Genomic DNA, 16,942 nt, shown 5'->3' on the forward strand with positions numbered 1-16,942 from the left:
GGAAGAGAATAATAAAGTGAATGGAGTGCAAATATGAGGGAGAAAAGAGTGGAATAAAGAAATGAAAGACACAGGAGGAAAAAGCAAGAAGTCCCATTTTAAGATTAGACACTTACTGTTTCTACATTTTATGGTAATTCCCTTGCAGAAAGGAGGGAAGTCCACTTGAAATCTTAAGATGTGAGGGGAATCTCAAGGCCAATTGTAGCCTTGTGGAAGGGGCTAGGAGGTGTGAGTGTCAAGTTGGAGTCTCAACCAAAAATGAAATCTGCAAACCATAGGGCCCATGAAGCATCAGTTAAGAAATATTGGTGGTGTAGTCGCATGTACAGGAATCTTTCTGGGCATGTGCTTCCTTGTTCTGGATGTAAAGGAACCAGTCTGGACTCCCATTCCAAACACACATGAAAAAGGGAGAGTCTCAATGTTCTGGCTTATTTAGGTATTTTCTAGAAATATATCTGTCAGTCTTAGGTAGTTGACCAGAAATGGAGTCTACATTTGCGTGAGTCTCCTTAAACTGTAAGTACTGTGGTAACATATCTAGATTTGTCAGTGTGGGGCACATTCTTTAAAAAAAACAACAACAACAAAAAAAACAAAAAAGTTTTTGCGCTGCTTCCCCCTGTCCTCCCCATAACTCCTCCACTTTATGTTAATTGAAGCTTTCTAATAGCCAACTTACATTTAGTGCGTCTTGCATGCCTGGGAAATAGGACATCCATGGCAGCTGTCGTGACAGACAACAGGGCAGGCAAACACACAGTCCCAAACAGTAACCTGGATTTCCAAACAAGAACATTAGACTCCTTGGATATTTAAAGAATAAATTTTAATCCTTGAAACTTTTATCCAAGAATTGTGCAGCAGACTTAGTAAAGCTTGATCTTTATGGTCTCTTAGAAATACAGTGCTTTATTGGAAAATATGGCAGTCTTTCATTAGATTGATTGATGGATTCCTTAGAAAGCATCAAGAATAGCTGTAGTCATTTTCACCTAAAAACTTTAATCCCAAATCTGCAGAATTTACACATATTTTTTTTCTTTGTTTCTGTATGGCTATTTTGATACCAGCTGTTCTAAGGTGCAAGGAGAGTCACTAAAAACGTTTATGCATTTAAACTAACTTGTGGATACTGGACCAAACTTTCGAGATGCCACAGACCTTTCAAGGTCCTGCAGTGCAGTTTGCCGGATGTCAGTGCTTTCAGTTTATAGGTTAGGGTAAATGCCACATTCACTCTAATTTAGGGACTATGGCAAATACATGTTATCTAAGAGAAGATTGTTTATACATGCCAGGCTCTAGGATTATTTCTATGAAACATTCATTTAGAAGAATGGAATGGCAGGATCAAAAAATAAGTTTTAGGTGCTCTGAAGTTACTGGTGATAGTTGGCATGTTGTTGATATTTTAAGTGAAATAAATTGATCATTCAAATGTAAAGGAAATTCACTTATAATGAATTTTTTCATACTTAAAATAATACTTCTTACTTTTGGCATCCTATAGAACTTTCTCCATTGTCATGGCCTAAAAACTTAGTTGATCAAAATGGAAGCTTAAATTCTGGAGAAATGTCTCAAAAGAGGGTTTTATAGGAGAATAGTTTTGCCAGAAGTTTGTCTTCTGAACCTAAGTAAGATATTAAAAATTGAGACATAGGGATGCTATTTTTTTAGTTCTTTTCCTGTGGGACAAATGAAATTGTGATGCAAACGGCCCTACAACATGTTAAACTATAAAATGACTGATTGTCTGAGAGTGGCTCTGTACTCTGGGATTGTGTTGTCCAGTGCTAGGTGGGAGGAGGGGATGTTCTGAGGAGGAATTTCGGTACTGCAAGGACTTGGACTATTAACTTCTAGGTTCATTGTTCCCTACTGAGAAGACCAAAATCTTGAGAATTAATCAGTTTTTGCTATTCTGCAGATTTTCATTGTTCTAATTGATAGTTATTGCCTTGAAATGGATTTTAAAGTAAAATAGAAATTGCTTCCCATAGGAACCATGATACAGATACATGTGGTGATTGGTGTGAATATATTTTGTCTGTCTTTAATTGTAATACAAAAAACCATTGGGCCAGAGAGTCTGGACTGAGAAACTACTTCAGAAGTTGCAAATCTACTATTTTTATATGTAATACCAGAAGTTTTAAATCAGAAGATTTTTAACCTTATTCTAATCTCTTTATACGTTATCTTTCTATCTACTGAAAATCTAGGGTTTTGCTTTGAAAATAAAAACATGAAAAGTATCTTTGATAACAACCCAAGTCTGATATACATTTGATCTGTCCAAATTTATAAACCTCTTCAGTAATATTTTTAGAAAATGGAAATTTCTAATAGATGAAATCTTCAAAATGGAAATTCTGCTTTGCCTTCTCTGCTTTGAATTTTTAAATGCAATTGGTACAATTTTATATTTGTGTCTAGGTTCTACTCCTGGGGGAATTCTGCGCCAATGCGCGTGCGCAGAATTCATGTCCCCCGCAGATTTCTTTGCTTCCCCGCACAAAAATGACTTTTTGACAGGGAAGTATAGTGAAGCTGCAAGAGCAGTCATGCACCATTCCCTAGCTGTGCAGGTACATTGTTTCAGGCACCCGGAGCAGCGGGTGGAGAGGAAAATCACCTCCGGGTTGGGGACACGTTAGCCAGTGGCTCCTACCCAGAGGAGGGATCAGTTAATAGTCCTGGCTGGGCTGGAGGCAGGAGAGGATGGGACTTCCTCTTCCCCTGCAAGACGTGGATGGGGCTGTGTCAGACCCACTCCCAGAAACCTCCCCAAGCTGCGGAAGCTCAGCATCTCCCCCCCCCCCCCCTTCTTCCTGCCCCGTCGCTCCTCAGTTGCAGGGGTGGGGGTCACTGTATGAGGAGTTGCTCCACCATCTGCCCAACCCCTGCTAAGCCTCACCCCATACACCCAGAACCCCCCCCAGCCATCCATACTGACCCCCACCCCTGCACCCAGACCACCCCCCACTGAGCTCCCTGCATTCAAACCTCTACCCCTTCGAGCCCCACCCTGTGCATCACCCTGAGCCCCACTGATCCCCAACAATCTGAACTCTGATCCCCTTCTCCCCCCAAAACCCCACTCCACTGGCAGACCCTCCTGCTGAGACCCTCACAACCAGACCCCTCCGCTGAGCCCCAACCACTTTCACTTGGAAGCCCCTGCGGTCCCATTGCCCATGCACCTGGAATCCCCTCAACGAGCCTCTGTGCATCCAGATTCCTCCACACCTAGACCCCCCACTGAGCTGCCTGCACTCGGATTGTCCCACACAGAATCCTCTCACCCCACACCTGGATCTCCCCACACTGAGCCCCTCCACACTTGGATCCTGTCTGGTTGAGCCTGCCTGCCCCACACCTAGTGCGCCTGCGACAGGCCCCATGTGTTTCTGGGGCAGGCCCAGGCCTTGTGCTGTGTCAGGGTCAGGTGCAGCCTCACCACTGAGTCCGTGTCCCGGGGCTGAGGAGGCTGCAGGGTGATCCTCACCTTTGTACAGCCAGTGGACTGTGCTCCCCACTGCCATGCTGGAGCCTCTGCATTTATTTGTTAACAGATAAAACTTGCAGAATTTTAAAATATTGATGTGTGCAGAATTTTTAATTTTTTGGCACAGAATGCCCTCAAGAGTAAGGTTCAAATGCCAGTTTGTGGACAAACTACACGTGTGTTAATCACTCTGACTGGTGTCTCCACGCCTAAGAAACGGGCAACTTTAGATGCTCCCCTGTTTTGGAATTTCCTGTGATGGCAGAGAACAATGCCATTGATCTAAACATACTGACTGAGCATGTTCTTTTAAATTGGTTTACATATACCTCCAAGATAACCAATTCCCCCTCTTAATCACTTTTGTTAGCAAATTATCCTCATATAATCAAATCTATTTGTATATTGAAAGATGTCTATTCACTTAATTTTCCATGTATTTTGTATTTTTAAGATTCCTGGATATCCCAGTCAGCTTCATTCCCTAGAAATCAGAAGCAACCAGGTGTGGATTCCTTGTCACCAGTGGCCTCCCTTCCTAAACAGATTTTTCAGCCGTCTGCACAACAACAACCTTCTAAACAGGTTAAAGTCACATGTGCAAATTGTAAAAAACCCTTGCAGAAGGGACAGACTGCATATCAGCGCAAAGGATCAGCTCACCTATTTTGTTCCACTGCCTGCCTCTCATCATTCTCGCATAAACCTGCTCCAAAGAAACTCTGTGTTATGTGCAAAAAGTAAGGGATGTTTTATTCGTTGTTCCCTTAATACTTGAATGCAAAAATATCTGCTTTATGAATGTTAAGGAGCATTTCTAATAACTAACAAATTTGTTAGTCTCTAAGGTGCCACAAGTACTCCTTGTTCTTTTTGCTGATACAGACTAACATGGCTACCACTCTGAAATCTAATAACTAAGTATATGACGCGTGTAAGATCTGACTACAAAAATATTTTTCCCTACAAAGTGTAGGGCCACCTTAAATTTGGTTGAAAATGACTAATCCTTTATAAGTTACCGTTATACGTAATCCTTCATGGTTATAGCATGTCTGGAGATAATCAAGGAAAGTACAGTACCTCTCCTTGATTGTCAACTCTCTAATTCAAAATAAGGCAGCATAGGGGAGCTTCTTCTCTTTAAAGATACAAATCAATAGTTTTGGTTTAGTGATTTTTTTCATATAAACAGTTTCTAAGTTTACAAAATATAGTACAGTAAACAATATGGCATAAATTCACAAGAAAAAATAGTGAAAACATTTTATTATATAAATGCTTCCATTGTGAGAGGGAAAAGATGACATCAAGGGGCAAATACATAGGAGAAAAAAATATTGAGATTTGGAAAGACATGGCTGAGAAACAAAGGAAGACTGTTCCATCTACTGGGAGTTATGGGGGAAAGCCCTGGCCTAGTCAATGGCTGGAAGGGAAAGGGAGACGAGCAATAAGCTGGCAAGCCTATGAGAATGCCTATTGTGCATATATATATGTGTGTGTGTGTGTATGTGTATATAATATAGAAAGTCTTAAAAAGAAGCCCAGGAATTATGAACTCATTCCTGAAATCACTCAGGAGCCAGATGGGTCATACTTCTCTGTATGTGTGAAGGGGTGGGCACCTGCCGGAGTCTGGAGAACGGGGCCTTGTGGAAGCTACAGAAAGCAGAGTTGAAATAGTGAAGGCATGAATGGGGGCTTCATCCCATTTTGGGGTCAAGGCAGTGTAATATGGGCAGTATTATGGAAGTGATTAAATATATTTAGAGATAGTGTTCTGCATTTTCACTTTTCACGGATAAATTACCATTTTTTTAAATTAAGAGTTTTATTTTTTTATTGATTTATACCCTCATCAATCTACTCAATATTTTTTTTGAGTACTTATTTTTGTTAAACACTAATGTTTTACATGATGGTTGTGTCCTGTATCTCTGAGACTGAAGCAGTTACTCAGTGTAAAACTCAGAACACACGCACAGTGGAGGTCAGAAAAATCAAACAATGTTAATAATGCGGGATGATTGGCTCACAAAGGCATGCTGCCTGCCTATTGTTTTGCGTCTGTTTAGAGCGGCGCTAAATTTAAACAATCAGTCCTCCACAGATAAAGATAGATAAGGTAAAGAGGTAAACGTGGGGCAAAAGCACAGATCTGTGCCTGAATACCAACAAAAAATCAGTGCTTAGAAATTTTCAAGAAAAGTAAAGACTGGAACGAAGAGGATGCATTGCATTGCAAGTACTGCAGCGTTGAGATCAGTGCTTGCACTGACAGAATAAAGGAGCATGTCGAAAGCAAGTGACATAAGAAGCTTAAAGAAGAAAGTGAACTTTGAGATAAACAGTCAATATCAGGAGTTTTCACCATGGCTTTAATGAAAGAGAGGTCACAGCATGATTGTGTCAATGAATTTGTGCGTAGTCTTTGTTTTGCTGGACAGTCACTGTTAATTGCAGAGGGGCCTGGTGGTGACTTTGTGTGACAGTACTGTCCAGGAGCAAAAGTCCTTCCTAATGCAGACAACCTCACTCATAAGTACCTGAAAGAAAATGACGATGCTTTAGTATCTAAACTAATGGAACAAATTGATGAAAATGTTGTCTAATCTGATTTGACGAGTCTCCTGATGCTTTGGACTGTCCGATGCTTGGCCTTTTGTTTTTGTTTTTTTTATTTCAAAGTGAATAAACCCACATTGTTTTGTGCTGATGTGACATTTCATCCCCTCTGCTGTCAGCTGTTTTTTCAACACAGCAGTAACTGACATATTTGAGATATACCAGCTAATTTGGGAAAATGTGGCCACAACAAACACAGATTGTGTTTACCCTACATGGCTAAGTTTACATGAGAGATTAAACTCGGTCAGAAACTGGAGCTGCTATGTATTGCCTATCCTGCTCATCTGATTAACGTTGTACTGTCAACAACTACTGCTACAGAAGAAATGAAAGATGTGAAATCTTGCATCATTGGGTTTGGGGCTGTTTTCAAGCATGCAAACAAGTTTGAAGACTTTGTTTTACACAGTGCGAGACGAGTGCAGAGCTGACTGCCAATTACCTACCTGTGTTGTGCCACATTGGTGGATGAGTGTGTACTTCGCTGCCTGTCGTGTAAATAACACATGGACTGTGCTGATGCATCTCCTATATCATCCTGAGTTTGTTGGTTCCAAAGCAGAAACTCTGAAGAGACTGGCAGATAACCAGAATGTGACCACCAGATTCTGTGCATCAAGGTAACGTTCATTGTTGAAAACTTGTGATCACTGTGTGACACACAGAAAACACTGGAGCTTTCTCTGACTACTGCCAACACATTTGCCCATACAGATGTTTACCAGATCCTGTCAACCAAAATCTCAGCTGAACTGAGTACAAAAGCTGCAGAAGAAACATACAGTGAGAGAACCCAGCTGTTTCTGGAAATCCTTCTGACTCCAGGAGATGAGAACTCCAAATGTGTTCTAAACCTTCAACACAACACTCAGCTAGAAATGGGAGATGATCATGGCGCATAATCTGACCCCTGAAGTGTTTTGTGCCAAAGATTCTTTTTGGAATGTCATCCAGGTGTTGCACCCTTTCGTCAAAGTGAATTTTGCAGCAGACTGTGACAGTTATGCCAGAGTGTTTCAGCTGTTTGCCACTAAAGATGGAATTTCAAATCTGAAAGGAGAATTTACTGTTTACACGAACATGCCTAACCTGACAGTATAAAACTGGGACAGTAATCAAAACAAACTTCTCGACTTCAGCAGAGTGTCATGGCAAGCTTTGATTGTACCCTCTGGATCTTACTGATGCAAAGCGCTTATTTTTAAAATTGGACTACCTCCAAGACAGCAAGAGGCTCAACATGAGTGAGAATACTTTGAAGAAAATTATGGGAGCATATGTAAACCAGGATTTCTGGAAAAACTATTCTCTTAGACCAAACATACCTTTTGTACATGAAAAGAGCTTCAATTATACTGTAGTAAAATGTGTATATTATACAAGTCGTTTTCCCCATATTTTTTAAAAAAATTTTTAACCCGATTTCATCCTAGTTTTACTGTTTGGAAAATAAACAAAAAAATCTCCAAATTTTTTTACAAATAAAAACTGAAAATGCAGAACACTAGACATAAATAATTAAAGGTCATAGTTCACCTTGAAATTTATTATTGATTCATTACTCAGAATGCCTAAAAGAACCACTGGGGAGCTTAAGAATTGTACACTAGTAACATTAGATTTGCAAAATAGTTATACTTAGGGTTGTCAAGCGATTAAAAAAATTAATAACGATTAATTGCAATGTTAATAGAATACCATTTATTTAAATATTTTTGATGTTTTCTACGTTTTCAAGTATATTAATTTCAATTACAGCACAGAATACGAAGTGAGACGTTCACACAGCACTTTTGTAGCTGGCATTGCAAGGTATTTACATGCTAGAAATGCTAAATATTCATATGCCCCTTCATGCTATGGCCACCATTCCAGAGGACATGCTTCCATGCTGCTGATGCTTGTTAAAAAAAATTACGTGCTGATTAAATTTGTGACTGAACTCCTTGGGGGAGAACTGTATGTCTTCTGCTCTGTGTTTTACCCGTATTCTGCCATAAATTTCATGTTATAGCAGTCTCGGATGATGACCCAGCATGTTGTTCGTTTTAAGAAAACTTTCATTGTAGATTTAACAAAAGGCAAGGAAGGTACCAATTTGAGATTTCTAAAGATAGCTACAACACTCGACCCAAGGTTTAAGAATCTGAAGTGCCTTCCAAAATCTGGAAGGACAAGATGTGGAGCATATTTTCAGAAGTCTTAAAAGAGCAACACTCCGATGCAGAAACTACCAGAACCTGAACCACTAAAAACGATCTGCTGGTGGCATCTGACTCTGATGATGAAAATGAATGTGCGTCAGTCTGCACTGTTTTGGATAGTTATTGAGCAGAACCCATCATTAGCATGGATGCATGTCCTCTGGAATAGTGGTTGAAGCATGAAGGGACATATGAATCTTGAGCACATCTGACATGTAAATATTTATTTTGCAACGCCAGCTACAACAGTGCCATAAGAAGGCCTATTCTCACTTTCAGGTGACATTTGTAAACAAGAAGCAAGCAGCATTATCTCCTGCACATGTAAACAGACTTGTTTGTCTGAGCGATTGGCTGAACAAGAAGTAGGACTGAGTGGATTTTGTTGTATTTTTGAGTGCAGGTATTTTTTGTGCATAATTCTACATTTGTAAGTTCAACTTTCACGATAAAGAGATTGCACTACAGTACTTGTATTAGGTGAATTGAAAAATACTATTTTATTTTTACAGTGCAAATATTTATAATAGAAAATAAATATAAAGTGAGCACTGTACACTTTGTATTCTGTGTTGAAATTGAAATCCATGTATTTGAAAATATCGAAAATATAAAAAATGGTAGTCTGTTATTTTAAGTGTGATTAATCGCACAATTAACTTTTTTAATTGCTTGACAACCATAGTAGAAAATAATATATCTCGCTGTAGATGAGTCTTTTGCGTAAAGATAACTGACGGACTGAATATGCAATTAAATAATACAAATTCTAGCTGCTTCTTAAACTCTAAATTGTCCAGCTAGTTATACCATTTATAAACAAGATTTGAATCTAATCTTTCTCTTTCTCTTAGGATTAAGATGTTCAAAACTCATGGCTAATTCTTTTTCATCTCCCCATTCCTGCAACTAATTCTGTGGTGATTCTAAGAGTGTAGGATGATACAGATGGCAAAAAAGAACAGCCACGTTAAAAACATTTCATTTTTAAATAGAGAAAAATTTTGAAGTGTCCAGTTCTTAGATTATTGATTAATTCATTATTTTGGACAGTCTGTCAAAGTCTTTTTGAATGCTAAAGACTCAGATTTGTAGAGAAGTCCTATGAGGTCATCTTTGAACGTCTTTCTTTTGAGGATATCTTAGGCCAGGTCTACACTAAAAAGTTAAATAGACCCCTGAGTGATGTACCAAAGGCGACCTACCACCCCCAGTATAGACAGTGCTAGGTCGACAGAAGAATTCTTCTGTCTACCTAGCTACTATCTCTTGGGAAGGTGGATTAACTACAGCAATGGGAGAATTCCTCCCATTGCTACAGTGAGTTGTCTACACTGAAGCGCTACAGCAGCACAGCTGCAGCATTGTAGCTGTGCTGATGTAGTGTAGTGGTTTAAGTGTAGACATAGCCCTAGTCTTTTAAATTCTCCCCCTAGTCTTCAACTGCTCAGTAAATCTGTGTATGGAAACCAGGGCCTGGATAAAGTTGCCCTTGTTTAACACTGCCTTAGCTTCAAGTCTAAACAAGAGTAGAAATCTATGCTACCTATATTTTTTAGTTAGCGATCCTGTATTTCTTGCACTCCCCTCCTCCACCGGGGGTCCCCTCTCAGTATCAGATTTACTGGATAGGGAGGAATCTTGCTGCACTGTCTCAATGCCATAACTATGGGAAAGTTGGCCAGTTTCCCCCCCAGTTTTAAGATGGCAATACCATCTGTTCTGAGCACATGAAAAAAGTAGGAACTATGATGTTGCACAGTGAGTTTAGTGTGTTTTTTTTTTTTTAAATACAACATACTGTTAACATAGGTTTTAATTTAGGTTTAGAATGGCTGTTTGTAAATTGAGTGATATCAACTGACTTCAAAAAGATGATGAAATTTAGAGAAGCTGGCAAAGATTTCCTAGAAGTGATGTAATTTTGGGTGTCCCCCATAAGACCCTTTAAGGTTTTTTTTTTAAATCCAGCTGTTCAGTAGGTCTTAAGTTGGGCACTCAGAAATTTTAAGGTGCTCAAAATTGTTAATCACTTTCTAAAAATCTTGGCTAATGTGTTCATTATTTTCCCCCTCAAACTTTTATTAAAAATTGCGAATTTTTTCCTTTTTTGATGCTCTTCTCTCTGATCATAGTCAGTGAAACTACTCGTGCTAAAAGTTAAGGACGTTTATAAATGTTGGCCCAATTGGTGCCACAGTTTGTAAGCTTGTCAGGGCAGGGGTGCTGGCCTTCTGTTTCTGTGGAGTACACAAGCAAGTCATCTTGTAGTCCTCTTGCAAAAGGCCCAGCTTCATGCTGACATCCTTTCGGATAAGGGTAGATCTGATGGTGTCTCACTGTACAGGCAGTCCATGCCTTTTTCAGAAACAATCTTTAAAGAGCAGCCTACCGCATTCCCTTTCCCCAGAGGCTGTATGTCTTCAGTGCTTTCAGTTCCTCCCAGTTTATAAATTTAGAACTGAACATGGGATAGACTTTTTTGGGACATGTCCGTCCCCAACATGAGAATGTAACATGGCTATGACCTGCCCAGTCAGTTCTTGCTTTATGCTGCTGAATGGTATTTCCATTGCATCAGTAATCATAAAAAACAAAAGCTGTGTGCCTGTAAAGAAAAGGGAGATATTTTTCCTCTCTCATAACTTCCATGGGGGATATGTGGGGGAGAGGAGGGAGAAAAGAACCCTCTGGTCCATATTTATGCACAGATGATACGGATGTACTACAGCCCCAGCTACAAAATCTGGCTCTTTAGTTTAAGCTGTAGAGACTCACACTTTTATGGGAAAGAGATTCTTGTGAAGTAACAGCAAAATTCACTAGCAAATATCACGTGTGTTCAAAGCCTTTAAACTAATCCATTGTCAGTTGAGTTTGCTTATTATTCTGTGTCTATTGTTAACCACAACTTTCTGATGAATATTTATAATGTATGATCGATCTGATTTGGAGGGGGCTCTTCATTTTAGGAGCTAGAAGTATCTCTTAAAAACTCTGCTTCCATCTCAAAACCAAGTAATCTAACATGTTGAAATGATTGGATTTATAGACACCCTGCAGTTAAAACTGAGTGACTTTAAACCAAGCTTACTTTAAGAACATTTTAATGTAACTTTACATGTTTGATTAAACCAAAAATTGGTAGATTGGTGAATAATATTATTGTGCCGTGCTATTTTTGCAGATGGGGCCAAACAATAAATGCAGAAGGAATAGCATGCAACAAGGCATACAACTGAGATTATTGCAAATGTTAAGGCGCATAGTGTAGCGTGAGGCTGAAGACCAAGTGTATCTTGCACTTGTCACAGAACACGATAGTGCAATTGATTTTTCATGAGGAGAGGTATGAAGGACTAGTTCAGAGTAGTTTATTACTGTTCATTTGGTTAATCCAAAAATAGTCTGCTGTCTCAGTTGAATATTTAATCAGTTACAGCTAGGTACTCCGTATTCAGGTTGGTGATTTAGAACTTCTTTAGCCAGCTTGATTACTTTTATAAATTGTGCCTATTTTTTATTTAAAATGATGCATTGTAATATCCAAGCTTACCAGGCAAATTCAGAGTGGAGTTTTGGTCTTAACAAAAATTGCTGGCTGTAGCTAAAAAGACAGCTCTTCAGTGTTATATTTCAGAAGAAAAGAATCTCCAAAAATAATAAAATAAAGTGCTGATATTAGTTGTAGCAGTGTTATGGGTTTTCGAGGACCAGGAAATAGATGTTTATTGACTAAGTTTAAAAAAAAATACTTTTTTTTTATTGTTGGGAAGCAGTTTTTGTTTAAAAAATATTTGTGGTTTTATGTTTAAAATTTAATCTTTTGCGTGTACTAAGTAAAACAAGCTAGATATGCTCAACCGGTAACTGCTCATTGGTAAAAGCTGTTTTACAAATACTGTATCTTCAATATTGGAAGTAATGTAGGGAAAAACATACAACCTGGTATTCTTTTGGATAGACAACAGAAATTGCTTTGTTTTAATGATCGATTTGCAGTGTGAATGTAAAGTTGCTCAGAACTATTTATATTTTAGCAAATAGTATTAAACTCAAGAGAAACAAATGCAACAGATAGAATGATTGATGGATGTCAGTACAGTGGGACCATCTTGAAAATAGTTTTGAACCAAAAGCTATTTAGAATCCGAGAAATTAAAAGTGCATGGTGGGGGGGAAAAAAGAATCAATTATATTGTTATGAAATACTATTAAAAAAAAAAAGTTTTATGCTCTACTGCTTTTGTCTTTCAGAGATATAACAACAATGAAAGGCACCATTGTTGCTCAAGTTGATTCCAGTGAGTCTTTCCAGGAATTTTGCAGTACATCATGTTTGTCCTTCTATGAAGACAAGCATAATCCCTCAAAAGGAATCTTGAATAAGTCAAGATGCACTATCTGTGGTAAACTAACTGAGGTCTGGTTCAGTTTTTGGTCTCAACTCTTAAATTACTTCCTAATAGAACATTTATTATTAAGAAGTTGATTGGAAAGAGTGGTAAAATGTCTATTTTTTAAAGTTGTCTAGGTTTTTTGTATTTCTACAGTAATTAGGCGTAATATATTTAGCAAGTTTATATCTCTTTCCATCTTCAGTCATGCTTTATAATGGTTAGATAACATAAATTTTTGTAAATTGCTTTATTGCATATTTAAATTTAAGAAATCTATGAAGACAGTTGTGCATTACTGACATTTTTGTCATCCGCTGACATTTTGGAGTTCATTTTCATTGCTGATTATTGCAGGCAAGGCTTTTCTTTAGACAGCTAGTCATTTAAAAATTTTATGTTGAATTGTTGAATTGTTCACTATTGATCTCCATAAGAGCATAAGAATAGCCATACTGTGTCAGAGCAATGGTCCATCTAGCCCAGTATCCTGTCTCCTGACAGTGCTCGCTGCCAGATGCTTCAGAGGGAATTAACAGAACAGAGCAGTTAGTGAGTGATCCACTTCCTGTTGTCTAGTCCCAGCATCTGGCAGTCAGAGGCTTAGGGACACCCAGAGCATGGAGTTGCATCCTTGACCATCTTGGCTAACAGCCATTGACAGCCCTATCCTCCATGAACTTATCTAAATCTTTTTTGAGCCCATTTATATTTGTAGCCTTCACAACATCACAGGGCAATGAGTTCCACAGGTTGACTATGCATTGTGCTTTTGTTTGTTTTGTTTTAATAATTTCATTGGGTGGCCCCTGGTTTCTTGAATTCTTAAAAGGGAGGAAACTAGAAACAGTTACTGCTTCTCTCATATTTCATTTTTCAGTAACTATTTTGAGGGCCCTCAAAGTATAAATCCAATAGTAATTGATACTAATCAGTAGACTACATACAAATGTTGCCATCAAAACAATTCAGGATTTTCTCTATTCTAATTGCATATTTTGGTAAATCCCCCTTGAGTAACGTAAAGATAGTTTGTATAGTAGAATATACCCTTATTTAAATTCTCCTGAGCTGGGATTACTACGTTCTGGATGCAAATACTGGGCCAAGCTTACATAGCCATGTATATTCATCCTTTTAGCCCCAAGACAGCCTTGTAAATTAAAAGCCAAATATATTAAAAATCCTGCTCACTGCCAACAAAGTTTATAAAGTGCAGGTGGGGAAAATGTATGTAAATTAGCTCCCCGTTCTCTTGAGCAGCCTTGTGTGAATCCAACCCTGTGACTTTGGATTGGCTTCCAAGGCCTCAAGAACAGCTGGGGCTAGGTTTTTGCCCAGAGATTGCAAGGAGACAGAGTTTGCTTTGTTTGTTATAGTTATTTCAAATGCATATGTCACAATATTATCTAGGGTTCCAGTTGAACCAAGTATTGTTCTTTAAGTTGTGATTGTCAAGTGTAGCGCACTGATGAAGAATCTTGGGTTGTTTTTTTTTAGATTCGCCATGAAGTTAGCTTTAAGAACATGACTCATAAGCTGTGTAGTGACCACTGCTTCAATAGATACAGAATGGCGAATGGTTTAATAATGAATTGCTGTGAACATTGTGGGGAGTACTTGCCCAGTAAAGGAGCTGGAAACAATATTCTTACGATTGACGGTCAGCAGAAAAGATTCTGCTGCCAAAACTGCGTTGGTGAATATAAACAGGTAACTTCTTCTATTTATAAAAAAATGAAATTTAGCCTATAAATTAAAAAACAAAACAAACATTAGTACTGCTAAGATGCATTCTGTTCTTGATTAACTAAGTTGCTTGAGACTGTTCGTATTCTATATTTAGACAGACCTCAAAGACTCAGCTGTTTAACCTATGTGAATCTATATGTGCATTTGTGGGAGTGGAACTCTACTAATAAATTATTATTGTAAAAGGAGAGATGTATCTTAACCAAAAATACTAGTGACTTAAAACAGTCTGAGGAAGAAAACTTCTATCTTTTTAGTGAAGGCTTTAATTCTTAATGTATTTATTTATGGTGAGCATGACAACTCCATACCTATTGTGCAACCCACTAGTGCTTGGTTAGATATAAAAGCTCATTTACTTGCACTTTTAGACATTTACGTAAAGTTAAAAATGTATATGGGCCATGCAGTCTGGACATGGCTGTTGATTCCCTTAATCACATTGTTTACCTGTACATTGGATATGCTTTGAGTTCCTTTCCAGTGTAATCCCAAGTCCAAAGCTAAGCTTTACCTATATTCCTTCATGAGTGAAGGTTTGAAGGATTTTGTATCCTCCTTTGCTTAGCTTCTGTGTGCTCCTGAAATTATTATAGCATTTGAAACAAGTCTTGTTTTTTTTACATTTCATTCTTCAGACAACATTTGCCCCCTGCGTTTGCTTTAGGAGGCAGTGGTGAGCCATCATTTAACACTAGTGGGAAGGTTGGAGTGCTGTTCAAACTATTAATGACCTAGCAGGATAATTCAGAACCATTGTTATTTATTAATTTTTGGGCTGGTCCAGTGTAGAAATTTAGTTTTTTCTATAGCATGCATCTTTTATCTGAGATGTCATGGTGTTGCAGTGTTAAGCATCTAGGGACTGTGTTTTAGGACTTCTGAAATGAATGTTCCACTTGTAACATATGCCTATATTTTCTGTAGTTTTGGAGTAAACCTTTATATATGTGAGATGATGTGTTACTTTACCAAGGCTTCTTTGAGATGTTTGTGCACCCAGCTGTGTTGAGGATTCTTCTTCATTTCTTTCCACTTTTTGAAGCTGGTGAAATACAATCAGTCAGAGGGAGCCCAGTATTGAATTAACAAAGCTCCATTATATTTGATGAATAAAAAGCTCCATAATGTTTGATCTCTGTTCTATATTGCTATTCCATTTTTGAATGTCAAGTGCTGCTTGCCTTTACCCTTTTTGGACTGCTTCTTTGAGCTTGTACAGAACTCAGACAGTATTTCTGGGAATGTATACATGTATAAACAGCACAACTGAAAGCATAACATAAGCCTTATTGTTTTATCACACAGCAAAACCAAAAAAGGGCAAAATAGGTTTTCGAGATACTAAAAATGTAGGCATAGACAGAAGCCATGGAAAGACTTGGAGAAACGTTGAATAAGCACTCATGAAGGAACAAAAAGACCACAAGATTAACTTTGAACTTGGGACTGTCCCACACAACCTAAAACGTGCATTGATGAAATGCCATGTGAGCATGGAATTATGAGAGGTGGAACGACAATTCTGTATCTATTATACATTCATTGCAAAGTGTACTTTGTCATTTGTCTGTTTAGATATTTTTGTACTGTTGTGTTCAGACATTAAATCCCCATATGCTAATGAGAGGATGAGGTGGCATGGCATTTGACAGGATGTTGTGCTCTATTGTATGCTGGGGGATTGCAACTTTACCATTAGTAGTGGATATTATGCAATAGCATGCTGATCTGGAAGTGAATCTCTCTCTCCTTGACCTGGATAGTTTTGCTGCATCCATTGCCATCGGCAGACTTTGTACCAGCAAAATCTCTTACGTTGTGAAAGGATTATTATGTATCTGATGTTGAGGGGTGAATGGCTTATGGAATGGTAATGAGCTGTGAAAAGATTAATCTCTAGTGCTAGTTTGCATCCACCCAGGTTGTTGTGACCAAATGTAATTCATAGTAGGTTTTCAAATATTATAGACAGTGAATGGTGGATTTAAATTCTTATTTAAATGAGGTACGTTCCAAAAGAGTATAATTGTTCTGATGGTGTATGGTGTGGGTGGCAAAATGTCTCAGGCCATAATTAATTTTATAATGACAAATCTGACTAGCAATGTGCATTTATGTTTTAACTTGAATTTGAAATCATTTGAGGAAATTTTGGAAAATGATTATTAACTTTTGTTAAGTGGGTGCTTCTTGTGAGAGGTATAAATGTATAGTCTTGTTCAATAATGGGTTTTTGTATGGAATGTGTCTATCAATTTAATCTTTTAAAGGAATTTTGACCATGAAAGCTCAATCATTGCTAGCAATAGGTAATTATAGATAAAATATATTTACTTTCACACAATAGTACTAGACCTCTTTCTGGGGATTTTTCTCTGTCATTTTACTTTCAAGGGCGTGCACCATAGGAAAGGAAGGACAGACTTCTAAAATAATAT

General features: G+C 38.1%; 1 protein-coding gene across 10 annotated transcripts in view; it reads left to right on the forward strand.

Annotated features, from left to right (window-relative positions):
- Nucleotides 1–16,942, forward strand: part of ZMYM2 (zinc finger MYM-type containing 2) — a 185,814-nt gene that overhangs the window by 45,444 nt on the left and 123,428 nt on the right. For all 10 annotated transcript variants that reach the window (XM_075127291.1, XM_075127313.1, XM_048845169.2 and 7 more), the window contains 3 exons: nt 3,972–4,257; nt 12,610–12,775; nt 14,250–14,462. In XM_075127291.1, coding sequence (XP_074983392.1) covers nt 3,972–4,257; nt 12,610–12,775; nt 14,250–14,462 — 665 coding nt within the window. The remainder of the gene's footprint in view (nt 1–3,971; nt 4,258–12,609; nt 12,776–14,249; nt 14,463–16,942) is intronic.

The sequence above is a fragment of the Caretta caretta genome, chromosome 1 (assembly GCF_965140235.1).
Source record: "Caretta caretta isolate rCarCar2 chromosome 1, rCarCar1.hap1, whole genome shotgun sequence".
NCBI lineage: Eukaryota > Metazoa > Chordata > Testudines > Cheloniidae > Caretta > Caretta caretta.